Source organism: Sapajus apella, unplaced genomic scaffold (genome assembly GCF_009761245.1).
Source record: "Sapajus apella isolate SASKATOON/1434 unplaced genomic scaffold, GSC_monkey_1.0 scaffold8, whole genome shotgun sequence".
Lineage (NCBI taxonomy): Eukaryota > Metazoa > Chordata > Mammalia > Primates > Cebidae > Sapajus > Sapajus apella.
Window position 1 is genome coordinate 1210309 of NW_022436948.1, and position 17182 is coordinate 1227490.

Sequence of the window (17182 nt, forward strand, 5' to 3'; positions counted from 1 at the left end):
ACCTGCAGCCTCTCCTGGAGTGGGGTTCACAGTCTGGGGTGCTGCAGGGGCCAGCCAGGCCCGGGGGGAGGCAGGTGGCTTGAGGGTAGAAGGGCTCTGGCAGGCAGGGCTGCGTCAGTGTGTGGTGCTCTGCAGTGGAGGCTCCCACGGACGTCACAGCCGTTCCAGCGGAACGGGGCTTCTACCAGTCCTCACCGTCGCCACATGAAAGCAAACCTCCCCCAGCAAGCACAGCCTTGCCCCCCTGGGTCAGACTGGCCGCTCCTACCTCCCAGGCCATTTTAGGAAAGCAGGAAAGGGGCTGTCCTTGCCTGGATGGCACCACCCCGGGTGTGTCCGAGGAGCCAGGCCCATGAGCAAGGCCGGTGCTAAGCAGTGTGGACACACTTCCTCCCACTTGGGTGTTTGCAACTTGGGGTGCAGAGCCACAACGCTGTGGCCGTCACGTGGACCCTGAAGGACTGAGCCACCTGCCACCTTGTCCCGTCAGACGCCATGTCTTGTTAACGGGCGTGCGAGTTGATGTTTGTCATTGTAAATGTTCACTGCGACATGAACCTCTGGGGAGCCCCAGGAGAGGGCCCCTTACAACCACGAGTTCATCCACTTTAAGACGCTTGAGCTCACTTTTCTCTGAACCCGAAACTGCTCACAAAAGTATTTTACTAACTTTTCTAGACGTTCCAAAGTTTAAGAAGTGCTGGCTGCCACCCTCCATCCCTGTTGGGGGTCTGGGCCTCCTGCCTTCCGCCAGCCCCAGGAAGAGGCCCTGGCTCTTCCACGGGTCGGGACCCTGCCGCACAGAGTGCTCACCTGGACCTTCCTGAAGCCGTTCCGCACACGGACATAGAGTTCCTCCTCCTCGGCCACGAAGATGAGCCAGCCCTCGGGCACCTCGTGCACCTGGCCCAGCATGGCCTGGCGCGTGGCCCAGAGCCTCACCTGGCGGGACAAACGCAGGAGCATGGGGTGGAGGCAGAAGGAAGGGATGCCCGTTTCAGGGTGCTCGGTGGGGGCCGCAGAGCTTTGGGCAGGCGTGGACTGAGGCAGCCGCCCCCATGAGCACTGTGGGGACCCCTGCCCATCTCCAGCCCCTCAGGCTCTGTGCACAGGGCATGAACCCCAGGTACTTCCCAGCTGGGGTCCTCCTCCTGAGCCCACTGAATCCCTCCGTGGCCCCGCCCCACTTCTGCCCCGGAAACCGCATCTCGGCTTCCTGTGCTTCTCCCTGTGGGGTCCGTGGGATGGTGCCTCTGAGAGGCAGGGTCTGCAGAACCAGCCAGGGCACGGGACGCAGGTGCCTGGCTGGCTGCCTCGATACTTACCCCTGAGGAGGCACCCATGGTTCCAGGGGGCCCAGGGGGCCCAGGAGGGCCCGGAGGGCCGGGAATGCTGACGGCTGCAGGAGAGAAACCAAGTTGGGAACACGAAGCCACACGACGTGGCCTCTGCCCAGGGCCCACTCCCCACTGACTTACTCTGCCTGTGAGGGCCAGGAAATGATGGGGCCCCTGGGGGGCCGGGGGGGCCTGGAGGGCCGGGAGGGCCCTGGCGCCCCTCGTAGCCGATGCCAGGGGGTCCCTGAGGTCCAGGTGGGCCGGGCTGGCCCCGGATGCTCTCTCCCTTGGGACCCTAGGGACGGGGACAAGAGACGCTTCCTGGTTACCTCATGGCCTGGGCACGGGTCGGGCAAGCTTGTGGGGCTGCGGCTGTGTCTGTGACGATCCCCTTCCTGAGTGCAGCCTCTGAGTCACTGGTCCCCTCCCTGCCCACGCCATAGCCTGAGAAACATCACCCTTCCCTGGGGCGCGATCCTGGGACAGGGACCAGCGCGGCCCCCAACAACGTGTGGGCCCCCAGGAAGGAGGTGGGACCCAGAGCTCTCTGGAGTCTTCAGGACTGACGGGCCTAAACCCCTATCCCACCCAGCCGGGGAGCAGAGGCGGTTGGGCCAGGCTCCCGCAGGAGGGCACGACCTGGAGCTCTGCAGGGACAGGGACGCGTTGGGGCTGCTGGACTTGCAGGGGCCTCTCCAGCCTTGGCAGACGTCAGCGGCTGGGCTGGGCCCGCCCTCAGTTCCTGGACCCAGACTTCTGCAACATGCAGTCTGTCTGACAGGCTGGGACTTACTGGAATCCCAGGGTAGCCGGGGGGTCCTGGGGGGCCACCGCCCCCAGGCTCACCCCTTTCGCCCTTCTGTCCTGCGTCACCTCGGTCTCCCTTCACCCCCTGTGGATGGAAGCACTTGTCAGACATGGGAGCCCCGAAACCCTACAAGGCACAGGCAGCCTCCTGTCCCTCCCAAGCCAGGGCAAGGAGGCTGGAAGCTTCTGGAGCCCAGGCCTCTGAGCTGCTGCAGCATGAAACAGGGCTTGACTCCCCAGCTCCCACTGCTCAGCCAAGTCTCCCCAAAACTGAGCGGGGACAGGAATGTCCTGCGCCACGCCCTCTGGGGCCAGCATCCCTCACAGGCCTGAACAGGGAAAAGGGGGCTTGGGCTGGATGGAGCTGCCACCCAGGGGGTGTACAGGACCTTGGGGGCCCCCAGCCCCACTAGGGGGTCACCCACCTTCATTTCAGCTTCCAACTGAAGGAAGTCAAACGGAAACTGCCCTACAAGAGAAAGACGGGGTGCCGCTGAGGGGTGTCTGATGGCGCCCAGGCTTCCCCTGCAGCCCCCAGGACTGAGAGACGGGGTGTTGCTGAGTGGGGTCCGACGGTGCCCGAGCTTCCCCTGCAGACCCCAGCACTGAGAGAGACGGGGCGTCACTGAGTGGGGTCTGACGGTGCCCGGGCTTTCCCCGCAGACCCAAGTGCTGGCACCGGCGGGTTTGCTGCGTTGCTTCCAGCCATTGCTGTATTTCTCAGTAGAAACTGCGTATTTCATTAGGGTTCCTCTTAGTTAAGGGATACTTTTCACGTTTTTGTTAATGGTGCCTTTTAAAAACTTCATTAATTGCTTAGACTAGTTGGTGATTTTTCTAAACTGTCCTTCCATCCAGTGACCTTGGAACATTTTCTTACGAATCCCAGCGGTTCACTGTAGATCGCTTGGGTGGCTTAGGTGGGAGACGCGCTGAGAAACCGCAATGCAGTTCCTTCCTCCTTCCCATCTCTGCTCCGCCTCCTCCCAGCGTGGGGCAGGCAGCGTGTCTCAGTCCTGGGGAGAGGGTCCCGCACTCCCTCCATGTCTCGGTCCTGATGAGGGTCCCGCGCCCCCTCCATGTCTCGGTCCTGGGGAGAGGGTCCTGCACCCCCTCCGTGTCTCGGTCCTGGGGAGAGGGTCCCGCACCCACTCCGTGTCTCGGTCCTGATGAGGGTCCCGCACCCCCTCCGTGTCTCGGTCCTCATGAGGGTCCCGCACCCCCTCCGAGGGTGACGCTGTGGAAACTCCATGGTGGCTCCTTCCAGACCACAGACAAGGCCTTTGGTGAAATCACTTCTTGTTGCTTTTCTCCTTTTTATCAGTCTTGGCGGAGGTGCGTGAATATGATTAGCCTTCTCAAAGAATTGACTGCTGGATTGTTTTACCTTCTTGGTCCTTGCTATTTTATAAATATACAAAACATATATGTAACTTGTTCTCATTGGTAACTGATCTTTAATATTTCTTCCTATTTTCATCAAAAAAATTTGTGGTTTGTTCTTTAACATCTTAGGGTGCGTGGAAACATGTACCATTTAGGGCTGTAATTTTGTGAACAGAGATGACAAAACCCCTTCTCCTTCCAGGTGGGAAGGCGGCCTTGGGCGAACCTTCTCGCTGACTGTTCCCCTAGAACCCTGACTGGGGTGGAGATGACCTCAGCCCAGGAGGCCGTGCCTTGTGACCCAGAAGCTTCTGAGCAGATGTCCCCTCATCTCACAGGTGCAGTCCCTGGGGTTGGAGGTCACAGCTGCCGTTGGGACCTGTGCCCCTCCCGGGCTGGGCCTCACTCCGGGTCCTTTTGTAAGTGACTGGCTGTGGAGGCCCCGGCACCTGGGAGCCTGGGGGTTGTGCCGGGGCAAGGCCCCCGCGGCTGCAGTGTGAGGGCCGGGGCTGCCCTGGGCACACCCAAGCTCCGGGGCTGTTTCTCACGTCCACCTGCTTCTGCTTGACTCACAAGCCACCTGGAAGGGCACTGCCCTGTGGTATTTCCCATGTGCTTCCGCTGTATCGTGAGATCTCGGTTCCTGCAAGCCAGGCATGCTGTCCACCTAGCCTCTGGTCCCAATGCTGGGAACGCGGCCTGGAGACCCTAGCAGGTGACGCCTGTCAGACCTGCCGTTCAGGTCTCCCTGGGCTGAAAGTCTCCCTATAATGATTGTTCTTTTTAACTGTACCCATTTTTCACTTGTCATAGCTTGAGGCTGTCTCATTAGATGCACAGAATTTAGAACTACTGAATTTCTCTGGTAGAGATGCTCCATTGTCTCAATGAACATTTATTTTTTATTTTTTCAGGACGGAGTCTCACTGTCGCCAGGTTGGAGTGCAGTGGCGCGATCTTGGCCCACTGCAACCTCCGCCTCCCAGGTTCAAGGGATTCTCCTGCCTCAGCCTCCCAAGTAGCTGAGACCACAGGTGCGCACCACCATGCCCAGCTAGTTTTTGTGTGTTTTTAGTAGAAAAGGGGCTTCACATGATGGCTCAGATGGTCTCAATCTCTTGATCTCGTGATCTGCCTGCCTCAGCCTCCCAAAGTGCTGGGACTACAGGTGTGAGCCACCACACCCAACTGAGCATTTATTATTTTTGACCATGTTTCCTACTCCAGGATATACTTTGCACACACTGAGCCACACCCCATACTACACACCCACATACGCACACTCCTACACATACACTGCACACCCACATACACCCAGCACACCTACACACTCTACACCCCACACTACACCCACATACGCACACTCCACACACACTCCTATAGGCCCACACCCCACTACACACCCAGCACACCACACTCCACATCCCCACACCCACACCCCACTACACACCCGCATACACACACTCCACACCCCACACCCACATATGCACACTCCTACACACCCACACCCCACTACACACCCGCATACACACACTCCACACCCCACACCCACATACACACTCCTACACACCCACACCCCCAGTACACACCTACACACACTCCACACCCCCACGTCCCCACACTGTATACCCAGCACGCCACATACACTCCACACACACCCGAATCCACACTGCCTCCGGGTGCCCTGCCTTCTCTGGTCCTGTCAGTGGGGAGTGTCTCTCACAGCAGCGCACACACATGTTGGTTTTGGTGAATCCCACTGACCATGTCTGTCCTTCGGTGGCTGTGTCTCCCCGAGTCACGCTTACGGCACCTGTGGATGGATCTGCGCTTCGAGCTCCTGTTTCATTCCCTAGTTTCTGTTCGTCCCGCCTGTTCTACGTTCCTTTTCCTCTCCTGTGTTGACTTCTTTGGATGCAGCCTGTGTTTTAAACGTCCTGTGTATGCCATCCTGCCTCTCCAACCTCACAGTCCAACAGAGTGAGAACTACTGCCACTCCCCAGTGCACCAAGACTGAGGGGGCCTCTGACCCCACTGTCGCTGGGCCGTCGGAACCTGCAGCCTGCACCAGTTCCTGCGGGAGCCTCTGACCCATGTCACGCAGCCTGCACTGGTTCCTGGGGAGCCTCTGACCCACGTCACGCAGCCTGCACCGGTTCCTGCGGGGGCCTCTGACCCCACCGTCGCTGGGACCCCATGTCACACAGCCTGCACCGGTTCCCAATGGCACTGTCTCTCCCCATGTCTGCACTTCCTTGGCTTCATCTTCTCCCTGAAGAGCCTCCGCCGACACAGGTTGGGTCTGGAATGGCTGCCTGCTGGACGCCACCTGGTTCTGAAGGCTGCAGGAATACCTCTGGCTGTTGGCATCCATGCTGGCAGTTCCCGTTCTTGGATATTTTGAAATCATTTATGGTCTTCTGGCTTCTCCCATTTCGTTGAGAGATCTCGTCACCCTTATTGTTGATCCTTCACATGAGGGGAGTTCTGCACCTTCCTGGGCTTTGGAAGAGCCTTGGCCATTCTGCTGCAAACACCGCTCCCTCTGGTGCCCCCGGGACCCTCGTTCTGGCTCCCAAGGACAGGCAGCCCCACGTCCACCTGGACATTCTGCTTCCCCGTCATGTCTCATCCACTTAAACCCACAGACGGGTCCCAAGTTCCAGCTGTTCCGCCGTCAGCCCTGGGTTCGTCCCGACCCCTCTGCGCTTCCCAGCTCCCTGCTGCCATCTCCAGGTTTCCTGCAGCTTGTGGGTGTGACTGTTGGGGTTCCAGGTGGGTGCGCTGACCTCATCAGTGGGCCTCAGGTCTGCTGCGTCCCCCGAAACAGCCTCCTGGGCAATACCCCCTCCCCACACGAGGTCCTGGGAGAGTTCCTGGGCAGACGTTCCCCAGCCCCATGGAGGGGAGAGGGGTCTCAGGACTGCCAGCACATGAAGGACGATGTGCCTCTGCAGTGCCCACTCAGGCCTAGCATGGACAGGCAGCCGCTGACTCCTCAGTGGATGGGGGCGACGGGGGAATCTTGCTGGGCCTGTGCCCTGCAGCCCACCCCCACCCCAAAACCAGGTCCTGTGAGAGCTCCATCAACCCAGAAGGGGCTTCCTTCTTCCCAGGGGGCAAGGTGGGCACCACACAGTGAGGGGCCAGGACGCGCTGGGGGGCTCTGGGTGTGACCCTGCTTCAGTGCTGGCCATGCCGGGGCTCCTCCACCTGGCATGCCCACAGCTGCTCACCTGGTGGCCCGGGGGGGCCCACATCTCCTTTGGCGCCCTTGGGTCCTACAGGGCCCTGATATCCTGGAGGAAGAGAGACCGAGTCCCCGTCATGGAATGCACCAGGGAGGGGTCCAGCCCGAAATGCCCCGTGCCTGGGTTCCTGGGTAGGGGCATCAGATGGACGTGGGAGTTGGTCAGGGCAAGAGCTCCCAGGGAGCAGAGGAGCCCAGGTCCCCCTCAGCAGGCCACATGAGGCCAGGCCATGCCTGCAGGGTTAGGATTAGGGTTAGGCTGGGCTGCTTCCATCCTGCTTTGGGTAGAGAAGCAAACTCTAAAAGGCGAATAGCAAATGGGGCCACCCCAGGTCAGGTCCTGGACATCTGTGCCAGGAGGGGCCTCAGGAAGGGCCAAGATCATCAGGACTGAGTGTGGGCTGAGCGCGCTGGCTCGGGAAGGAGCATGAGGTCCTAGAGGTCCCTTCCAGAGCCTGTATCCCCAGCTGTGAGCCCGGGCCCTCACCTGGCAATCCTGGACGCCCATGGCGGCTGGACTCAACAAACGCCTGCAAGGAGCAGGGAGAGGTGGCTGCTGAGGGTGATGTTCTGAAACTGAGGCCACTGCCACTCAGGGTCCTCAAGCCCAGAAGCACCCCCCACCGTGCGAGGCCACAAAGCAGCCTCCCCGACTCAGAGATGGGAGGTAACAGGTGGGAGCCTCCCCCACTCAGAGACAAGAGGTGACAGATGCAAGTCCACAAAGCAGCCTCCCCCACTCAGAGACAGGAGGAAACAGGTGCAGGGCCACATGGGTTCCCTCGCTCAGAGATGGGAGGAAACAGGAATTTGGAGAACCAGGAGCCCCAGTGTGAGGCCACTTGCTGAGCCCGGGAAAGCGGGGGTGCCCCCAGCACTCCTGGGCTCTGGCCCTCAGCAGAATTCCAGCTGGGAGTGTCTGCACGCCCACAGAGCCCTCCCTTCCCCGAGGCCTTCGCTTTCCTCGGGAACTCACCTCCTAATCCACTGCCCACCAGACTGGCCCATCCCAGAAGGACCTCCAGACGCAGAGGCCCAGGGAGAAGGCCCAGCCCCTCTGCGAGGCTCTGGGTGAGAGCCATGGGCAGCCACAGGACAGTGTGCGCACTGGGGACTTACATTGCTGTCATAAACAGGAGTCCCTGGAGGGCCTGGGGGTCCTGGAGGCCCCGGGGGGCCAGGCATTCCCTGTGGGGAGGGCAGAGAGCTGTTAGGTTTATGCGCTGCCCGTCAGGCAGCAGGTGACAGCAGGAGCAGTTCAGAAAATCAGAAAATTCAGAAAGCTGGCCGCTCTCCAGGCAGAACCGAGAATGCAGTGGGTCACGTAGGCCACGACTCTTGAAGACAGGAGCTGGCCCTGGCCCCACCTCACCCCACACCAGAGTCGTGCACAAACGTCCCTCAGAGGAGCGAAGAGGCCACTGTGTCTCAGGTAAAAGGTGACTGAAAATGCCTCACCCTGCTGACACCAGGAGACAAAGCTCTTGGGTCTGACGACAGCAGAGTGGACACCTGTGGGCTGAGCGGGAGAACCTCTGGCATGAGGGTGTGGGGGGCACGGGCCAGGCCCATGGACACCCTGAGAAAGCACGCTGGCTTGGAGGGTGTGTGCACGTGTGTGTGTGTGTGTGTGTGTGTGTGTGTGTACGGGTGCACATGCGTGTGAGAAACCACAGTGGCCTGCGGGGTGTGTGTGTGTCTGTGTGTGTCTGTGTATGGACGCGTGCACATGCATATGAGAAACCACGCTGGCCTGGTGTGTGTGTGTGTGTGTGTCTGTGTGTATGGATGGGTGCACATGCATATGAGAAACCACGCTGGCCTGTTGTGTCTGTGTGTGTCTGTGTATGTACGGGTGCACATGCGTGTGAGAAACCACGCTGGCCTGGTGTGTGTATGGATGGGTGCATATGCGTGCATAAGTACCTGTGTAGGTATGTGCGTGCACATGTGTTTACATGGCTGTGCCTGTGTGGACGCGCACGTGTGAATGTGAACGTGTGTTTGGGTCCACGTGTGCATATGTGTAATGTGTGGGCATGTACATACATGTGTTCATGTGTGCATGTACATGTGCAGTGTATGTCCATCATGGAATGGGCTAGGGAGGGCTCACACGTGTATATGGACACACGTGTATGTGTGCAGATGCTTAACTGTATGTGTGCACAGGTATTTTGATTCATACATGCACAAATGCATGTGTATACGGGCACACATGTGCAGGTGCATGGACATGTATGTGCACACATGTAGAGTGGCCACTTGTGTGTGTGTGCATGACTGTGCATGGGTATGACAGGACCAGTGCAGTATGGCCACACGGTAGGAGCTGCAGGACCCCAGGCTGTGGCCAGGCCATCCCCAGGCCCTGGTCTCCCCACCACCTGGGCCACCCCTTGAGGGACACTCACCCTCATGCCAATTCCAAGGCTGGCGTCTCCTGGCTCCCCTTTCTCTCCTTTCAATCCGTTCATCCCGGGGCGACCCTGGGGTGGGGCACAGGGTTGGGAACTGCTGGGCACTGGGCATTACCAGCCAGGTTTCTGCAGGGCAGCTGCCATCGCACCACGCCAGGCCCCGCCCGACCCACGCTCAGCCTCGCATGCTTCTGGCCCTCAGGCTGCCCCAGCCCTTCTCCCTCCTTCTTCCTGCTCAAGGTCTCTTTCAGGAGGAGGTGACTGATCCCAGCACACCCAGGGCCACTTCCCTGTATCCCCCCCAGGGCCTCCTCCTGGGTCCTGGCTAGCCACATCCAGGACAAGAGCTGTGCTCAGGCAGGGCTGGTTCTGGGGAGAGAACAGTACTGTCCACTCCCCTCTGGGTGTGTCACCCCTGTGGGCCTGGGCTGCTCCCCACCTGCCAGGCCCCATCTGCTGCCCCCACAGGAGACCCCAGGTCCTCACCGGCCGTCCAGGAAAGCCAATCTCTCCCTTGTGCCCAGGCCGTCCGTATGGGCCCTGCGGGAGGAAGGGAGCTGGGCTTAGTGGAGCAGACCCCAGCCCTTGTTCACGAGCCAAGGGGGGCACCTGTCCAGGAGCCGGTGAAGCAGAGGGGCCATGCAGAGCTCAGCGCCCTGGGCCACCCATCGGCTGCGAGGAGCCCGCTGCGGCCTCACACCAACACCTGCCCCAGGCACTTTAAAGCTGCGCTCGGGAGAGGAGCCCTGGGCCGCACAGCTGAGCGAGCCTGTCCTTGGGGCCAGCATACCCGGGCTCAGTACAAACAAAGCCAGGGGTCCACTTACCGGGGGTCCCCGGAAGCCCGGCTCTCCCTGAGGAGAAAACAAGAAGGCACAGTTAGGTGGCGGCTGGTGGCCCACCTGGCAGCCTCCCTGAGGGCCCCTGTGGCCCCTCTGGGTGCATCGGCCAGACCCCAAGGCACAAGCAGCTCTGCAGAGGGTAGGAGCCACTGGTGGGGGAGGTTCAGGATTGGGTCTGCATCCAGGTTGGTACAAGAATGGGGTGTGCCTGGGGCCCTGAAGCAGGGGCAGGGTGGGGGGGCCCTACGTAGTGTCCTAGTGGCCACAGACCCCCGCTCAGATGCACAGCTGGGTGGGACAGTGGCATTCTCACCGGGCCTGGGGATCCTGTGTCTGAGGCCCACCCAAACACCCCAGAGGACTCAGTGCTCCCTCAGAAAAGTGGGTGAGCCCGTGCCCCACACCCCAAAGATCCAGGATCCTCCTCAGGACCCTCCCACCGCTTGTCCAGGTGGCTGCCTGCTGGGGGCGGGGACCCAGGCACAGGCCCCTTGAGGAGCTGACTCTGGATCCTGCCCTGGGGTTGCAGAGAGGAAGGAGCAGCTGCTGCCCATAGCATCAGGGCCCCCAGGAAGAGGCTGGAGGGGCAGCCTGGGCTCCTGCAGACCAGGCCCCAGGGAGGCGCCAGCTTAGAGCTGCAGCCGTTGAGAATCTCCCCTCGGCAGGGTGGGCTCAGGGCAGGGAGAGGACGAGGGCCCGGCGGGCCGACCCACCTGGGTGCAAGAGGGGAGGGGCCATGAGGGGCCAGGCCCGGATGCTGGAGCCCTGCTTGGGTAGGGCTCGTGGGTCAGGGAGACCCTCGGCAAGACCCTTCCTAGGCTGTCTCCACAGCCCCCAGAAGCCCCCATGCCCCCACACTGGAAGGAGGTTGCCTGGCCTCACCTTGGCTCCTTTGTGGGCAGGGCCCAGGGCACTGCCATCGGGGCTGAAGATGCTGCCAGGCTCACCCTTCTCACCCTGGAACGGCAGGAGGTCCGGCAGAGTCAGGCCAGCTCCTTCCCGCAAAGCCTCACCCAGCGCCCTGAAGGCAGGAGTCCTCAGCCGGGGAGCAGCCTGGGTCCTATTCGGGGGGGAGGCGACCACAGGGACAGCCCGAGTGGGGTGTACCCCTCACCGCAGAGGCTGGGGACTCCCAGATCCCCCAACAGCAGTCACCTGGGCAGGCTGGAGCCGCCCCTGGGTCATAGAGGGAGTTGAGGGACGGCGACTGAGCCCTTACCTTGGGTCCCGGGGAGCCTCGTTCGCCCTTAGAGCCTAGGTCGCCCTTGGGCCCTGCAGGTCCCTGAAATGGGGGCCAGGCAGGGGTGAGGCTCGAGCAGCTGCGTCTCCCCCATCCCTGACGGCTGCTCCACCTCCTCCCACAGCTGCCCCCGTGACGTGCCTGCCTTGTCAGTCCCCCCCAGGACCCTCTCAGGCCCGCCTCACTCCGGACACCACAGGCCTCTGCAGGCGAAAGAAGCTGCCTCGGCCTCGAGGGTGCCCACCCAGTGTAGGGCCTGCCAGGCGCTCTGCCCACATCCCGCCACCATCGCGTCCTCGAGGGCCAGTGACTGTTGCAATCCCCTCCCCAGCTCTACAGGCTGCTCGGTGCCACCAAGTGGGGACCCCCCTGCAAGGAGGGCGGTGGGGGCCAGTGCTCAGCTCTGGCACGAGGTTACTCACAGGAAAGCCTGCGAAGCCCGGCCGGCCCTGGGGAAAGAGGGATGGCATCAGCTGGGGTCACCACACACCTGTGCCATGGCCTGGGCCCCACCCAGACTTGAACCCAGGTCCCCACAGGCACGTACCTCAGATCCCGGCACGCTCCGGACAGCTCCCTGTCCACCAGCCGGCAAAAACAAATCAGAGGCAAAGAACTATGTTTAAAATTAAACCGGACCCTCACTGTGAGACTTACAACATCAACAGAACAAAATGAAACATGACATTCGGGAAAATGCTGCTTTCTGGGTTTCCTGGGCCGGGGGCACCCCTCCTGAGCACAGACTCCCCTTGCTCAGAGCAGCTGGACCCAGACTCCAGACGCCCTAAGGGCCACGGTTTTCACTTCCGTTTTGGTTTAAGATGCTCCTCCCTCTGCTAGAGGCTCCCTTGCTTGCCAGCTTGGGGGCTTTTCTCATGTTCCAATGAGTTGACCGTCATACCCAAGTCCCTGTGGCCCCGCGATGCCATCCGGCTGCTCCTAGCAAAGCCACGCTGGGGAGGCTCTCCCGCCTGTGCCCAACCCCACCCTCCTCTCCAGTTGGCTGTGGTCCCACCTCCTAAGTGAGGGCCCGGAGCACAGGGTTAGGTAACAAGTCCAGGGTGAGGGCTGACGGTGCCTGCTCTCAGCTCTGCCCGGGCAGCCCCTTCCAGAGAAGCAGGGATCTGAAGCCCTCCCACACCCAGCTCTGCTCCCTGGGCCGTACGTCTGCCCGGGCTAAGCCTCCTGCCTAGACGTGGGGCTTGGGGCTGCCACTGCATTCCATGTGGCAGAGCTGGGCAGGGTCACGTCTGCCTGTGAGGCCAGGGTGGCATAGGAACCAGTGGGACACGCTGCGGGCTGGCACAGAGGGTGCAGCTCAAAGGCCTGATGGACAGGCCTCGGTGGAGAGGAAGGTTCCAGAACTGATACAGCCTTCACCAGAGGGCCAGGGCATGGCTGCTGCTTCTGACAGGGCAGCTGGAGGACTCCGTGCAGTCTCAGGGCCACAGCGTCAAGGACACAGGGACTGACCCGATTGGAGCCCCCCCACCCCTGGGGCATCTCTGACCCGGGGCCTCAGCAGCCCCCACGGTGAACTCAGAGTGTGGCCTGCCCTGTGGGCTGTGGGGGGTTCGGGGAGAGATCTCTGCACCCAGTGGGAGGTCTGGACAGACTGGGTGCCCACCCATGCAGCATCCTTACGTCCTGCTCCGACACGTAGACCACAGGCCCCGGGGGTCCAGGGGGGCCGGGAAGGCCCGGCTGCCCGACTCCATCCTTCCCTGGATCTCCCTGGAATAAGATGCCACGTGTCCAGCATTTTGTCCCAGCCACTCTGGCCAGGACCCCAGAGCCACCCAGCCCTGGAGGGGGTGCCCAGAGCCCATGGGGGGTGAGGAGGGCACAGGGCTGTGGACTGCAGCCTTGGAGTCCCCTCCCAGGCAGCGCAGGGAGATGGCTGAGCTGCACACGCCACCCCCGCCTAAAAGCCGCCCCTGCCGACTTGAGGGTCTTTGTCCCGAGTCTCTGAGGCCACATGGGCAGCAGGGGCATGGAAATGGGGGCAGCTGAAGACAAGCCTTCGGGATGTCCCAGCACTGCCCACCCCCATCCACCCACCTAGGGACACTCACCTTTTCTCCCCGGCTGCCTCTGTCTCCCTTTGGCCCCTGAAGAAATGGGAAAAAAAATGGTTCATCATAAACAGAAACAGGAGCCCCCGTCTAGGAGCCCCGAGGCTCCCACGAGGGATGACTGTGAATGAAGACGTGGAGTTCTTTATTTCCAGACCGGGAGGGGCCTGGGAGGGAGGCAGCCAGCAAAAGCCCTGATGGAGACGTGCACTTGGCTCCTGGCGCTCAGAGACCTGGAGGGAACACGGAAGCCCAGGGCCCGGGGGACACACCTCCTCCCAGCTTTCGACTTAGCGTGGTGCCTTTGGGACTCCACGCCTTTGCACCCCAGGGCCACCAAGGCCGCTCACCTGGGGCCCAGCAGTGCCCTCTCTGCCGGGGAGGCCGGGGAACCCAGGGGCTCCATCTGCTCCAACTTCTCCCTGAAAAGGACACATGGAGGATGCAGGGCATTGGCCACAGGCCCGGAGCTGCAGGGACCCTCACAAGGAGTCTGGGGAACCCCTGGATGTGGGACGGTCTGGGCTTCTCTCTCTCACCCCTGTGGGCCTAGGCGGGGGCTGTGGAGGGACGGAGGAGTGGAGAAAGGGGAGTCGGGAGGAGGGGGGAGTTGAGGGAGGGGAAAGTTGGGGGAGGAGGAAGTGGGGGAGAAAGAAGTGGGGAAAGCTGGAGGAGGGAGAAGTGGGGGAGGGGAAATGGGGAAGGAGGAAATGGGAGAGAAGTTGGGGAGTGGGAAGTAGGGGGAAAGGAGGGAGAGGCAGGAGGCTGGTGGCAGGGGCGGAGGGGGCCTGCACAGTCAGGCAGCTGGGAGGGAGGAAGGCTGTGTTCCTGATGCAGTCAAACCTGGAGGTGCCCTAGGGTTGGGTGCCCTGCATGTGGGTGTCCTGGCAGTTTTCCCTTTGAAACCGGCACGTCTTCAATTATAAAGGACGATGGGAGGAAGAGTAGGGAAGGCTGCCCTGAGCCAACCTCTGCAGGCGTCTGCCTGGGCCCTCCCTACCCCTGCCTGGCCACGTCTCTGAGCCCCAGCATCATGCTTACCTTGGACCCTGGTGGCCCAGGCATGCCAGGATCCCCCTAAGTGGATAAAGGGTCTCATGAGCACCTACTGGGACCAGCCCAGCACCCCCAGGCAGCGTCCACCCCGGGGGAAGGGAAGAGTGAGTGACCCAGGATGCATCTCACACCCCTCCCCCAGCCCAGACTTGTGCAGGGACCCCGTGGCCCACGGTGGCCAAAGGCACCCAGTCTGGTCTGCAGTGGAGCCTGGGGGCATATTCCATCACTGGGACTCCAAGCAGAACCCTGCTGAGATGACCTCACTTTCACAATTTAAGAAAGTGAACACACAAGCCCTTCCAAAAAGTCAGACTTTCGAAATGTCCAATGTCTTGCAAATGAAAGCAGAGCGTTGTCAAAGGAGTGGGCGCCAGGGCAGGGCTGGTGACAAGTGAGAGTCAGCCACAGGGTGGGCCCCCTGCCACCAAGCTTTGATGTGCACAGCTGGGTGAGAGGCGGCTGCTGCCCCGGGCCCAGGCGGGGGTGGGGTCTTTGGGGCAGGCTGGGGGCTGGTGTCCTCCAGGAACAGGGGAGCAGAGGACAAACTCCCAGGTCCTCCAGGGTCACCACACCTCTGGCCCTGAGCCCAGGAGCCCACCTGTCCCTAAGGCTGAGATGGGGACCCCGGGTTCTTCCCGAGCCCCTCTTTCAGCCCGTCGGAGTGTTTGCTTCAGGAGTGTGAACCCAGGAATCCTGATTCACGGGTTTCAGAGAGAGAACGGGACAATAGTCCTTCACACTGGAGGTCCCGATAGGGGCTGTGTGTGATTATTTCCCAGTTCAGCTTTTGTGCTGCATTTTGCAAATTTCCCGTGATGAATTCATCCTACGCCTGCCATCCGAAAACCTGAGGCGAGGCCCTGTCTCCCCAACCCCAGGGTGGCCAGGGCCAAGCCAGCAACCACCCAAGCCCACGCTCCGTCAACACTGACCTTGAGTCCTGGCAGGCCGGGGGGTCCCTGTGAGGGCAGAGGAGACGTTAGTGCAGCTGCAGGCCCTGCGGTGAGATGCTCACCCCACAAGAAAAGCCAGCTGGTAACAGTCAGGTCTTAAAAATCCGTGTGTGCAAGGAAAGGTGCTAGGTTAGAATGGTGAAGCCCTGCTAACTTACCGTGGAATCAGTTTGTTTCTGCCTCACTGAAATTTCGCATTCATTTTTCTCCGAGTGAGAAATGTGTCCTGACCACCCCTGCTCTCAGCAGGCTGAGTCTCTGAGCGTGAAGCTGGACGCTGTGGCTTCAGCCGCCCCACGTCTCAGGCACAGGTTGTGACGCCTACGGGCTCCTCCGTGCTGGCACCACAGGGGAGCCGGTGTCGTGGAAGGGACAGCGGGGGCGGGGAAGGAAGGAGCAGCCGGCCCCTGGGTGTGCCCTGACACATGAGTTGTCTGAGCACAGTTACTTAGGGATTTTGGTCACTCCTGGCTGGCCCTAACCCTGACCAGTATATATGCTGACAGTGGAACATGGTGGAGATGTCACAGGAATTTCAGATTCTACTCAAGCCAAACATCTGTCACTTCCCAAAATTGGGCCACAAAAAGAATATGACTTGAATTTCCCCAGAAAGGCCTGTCCTTCAGGGCGCGGCGGCCCTGCCTCTGTCCTGACCGCCCACTGTGTCTCCCACTTTGCAGACCAGGCCCTCACCCCGTGATTTAGTTCAACAAAGGGGCATCTCCCGAGCGAGGGTGGCCAGCACAGTACCCCGACACGCGGTCTGCTCTGCAGGGCAGCTTCCGGCCGCAGGCAAGGCCGACCACTCAATGGACACTCTTCCGCCCCAAGCAACACCCCCTCGCCCCTCAGAGCCGGCCACGCCCAGCCCATGGCAGTACCTGCGGCCCATCAGCGCCTCGGGCAGTCGACCAGAAGGGCCCTCCGGAGCCTTCCATGTCATCCTGGAGGAGCACAAGACACACATGGGCCCATGTCCCTTCTTAGGGAAGTACCCTCCCTGGGGCCAGCACTGCCTGAGAGCAGGACAGGCCATTCTGCGGGGCCACGGTGGCCTGGGGAGCCGCTGTTCTTGGACGGGGACTGTTCACCTGGTGGCAGGGCCTGGGCGGGGACTCCTGAGGCCACCTGTCTGGGGTCAACTTATTTGCTCTCGCTCAGCGCAAGGGTGCCGGGTGTGGCTGGGCCGAATTCCCCAGGAGCAGCCCCTCAGCACAGCAGGGCACAGGCGGGAGATGGAGTCCCCATGGGAAGACAGAATCGCAAGCTGGGGCAACGCCAGTGAGGCCACTGCCAGGGACTGCTGCTGTGAGTGCCATGCCAGGGGCAGCAGGGGTGGGCACGGTGCTGCTCTGTGAGTGCCATGCCAGGGGCAGCAGGGATGGGGCTCAGGCAACCCCGGCTCTCCAGGGGTCAGATGCAGGTGGCACTCACAAATCCAGCGGGGAGTCCTGGTCCTGGCGGCCCAGGGGGTCCGGGGGGGCCTGGTGGTCCTGCAGGTCCAGGGGCTCCTGTGAGGCCACTCTCCCCGCGAGCACCAGCAGGACCGGGGTCTCCCTTGCTCCCCTGCATGGGGTGAGGAGAGCGTGTCAGGGCCCAGCCCAGCCCAGCCCAGCCCCCACTGGCCCTGCAACCCCAGGGCAGACACGTTTTCTTATGATGCTTTCTCAACACCTGAAAATCAAAAGGTAAGTAACGCCCTGCCAAGCAATGAAGGTCAACAGCAGCAGCAGGAGCCTTCCTCCCGAGTTCACCATGGGATCTCAGCCACTTAGAGACACAGCTGAGGACACAGCCTTCCTCCCG

General features: G+C 61.4%; 1 protein-coding gene across 3 annotated transcripts in view; it reads right to left on the minus strand.

The window, feature by feature from the left end:
- Positions 1–17182, minus strand: part of COL18A1 (collagen type XVIII alpha 1 chain) — a 54392-nt gene that overhangs the window by 6989 nt on the left and 30221 nt on the right. For all 3 annotated transcript variants that reach the window (XM_032276710.1, XM_032276709.1, XM_032276708.1), the window contains exons 15-36: positions 16811–16942; positions 16258–16320; positions 15353–15379; positions 14403–14438; positions 13712–13783; positions 13362–13397; positions 12931–13020; positions 11831–11860; positions 11706–11732; positions 11263–11325; positions 10926–11000; positions 10029–10055; positions 9688–9741; positions 9196–9270; positions 7901–7969; positions 7269–7311; positions 6768–6830; positions 2570–2613; positions 2131–2229; positions 1479–1632; positions 1326–1399; positions 814–942 (exon numbers count right to left, since the gene is read on the minus strand). In XM_032276710.1, the coding sequence (XP_032132601.1) occupies positions 814–942; positions 1326–1399; positions 1479–1632; positions 2131–2229; positions 2570–2613; positions 6768–6830; positions 7269–7311; positions 7901–7969; positions 9196–9270; positions 9688–9741; positions 10029–10055; positions 10926–11000; positions 11263–11325; positions 11706–11732; positions 11831–11860; positions 12931–13020; positions 13362–13397; positions 13712–13783; positions 14403–14438; positions 15353–15379; positions 16258–16320; positions 16811–16942 (1482 nt within the window). The remainder of the gene's footprint in view (positions 1–813; positions 943–1325; positions 1400–1478; positions 1633–2130; positions 2230–2569; positions 2614–6767; positions 6831–7268; positions 7312–7900; positions 7970–9195; positions 9271–9687; positions 9742–10028; positions 10056–10925; positions 11001–11262; positions 11326–11705; positions 11733–11830; positions 11861–12930; positions 13021–13361; positions 13398–13711; positions 13784–14402; positions 14439–15352; positions 15380–16257; positions 16321–16810; positions 16943–17182) is intronic.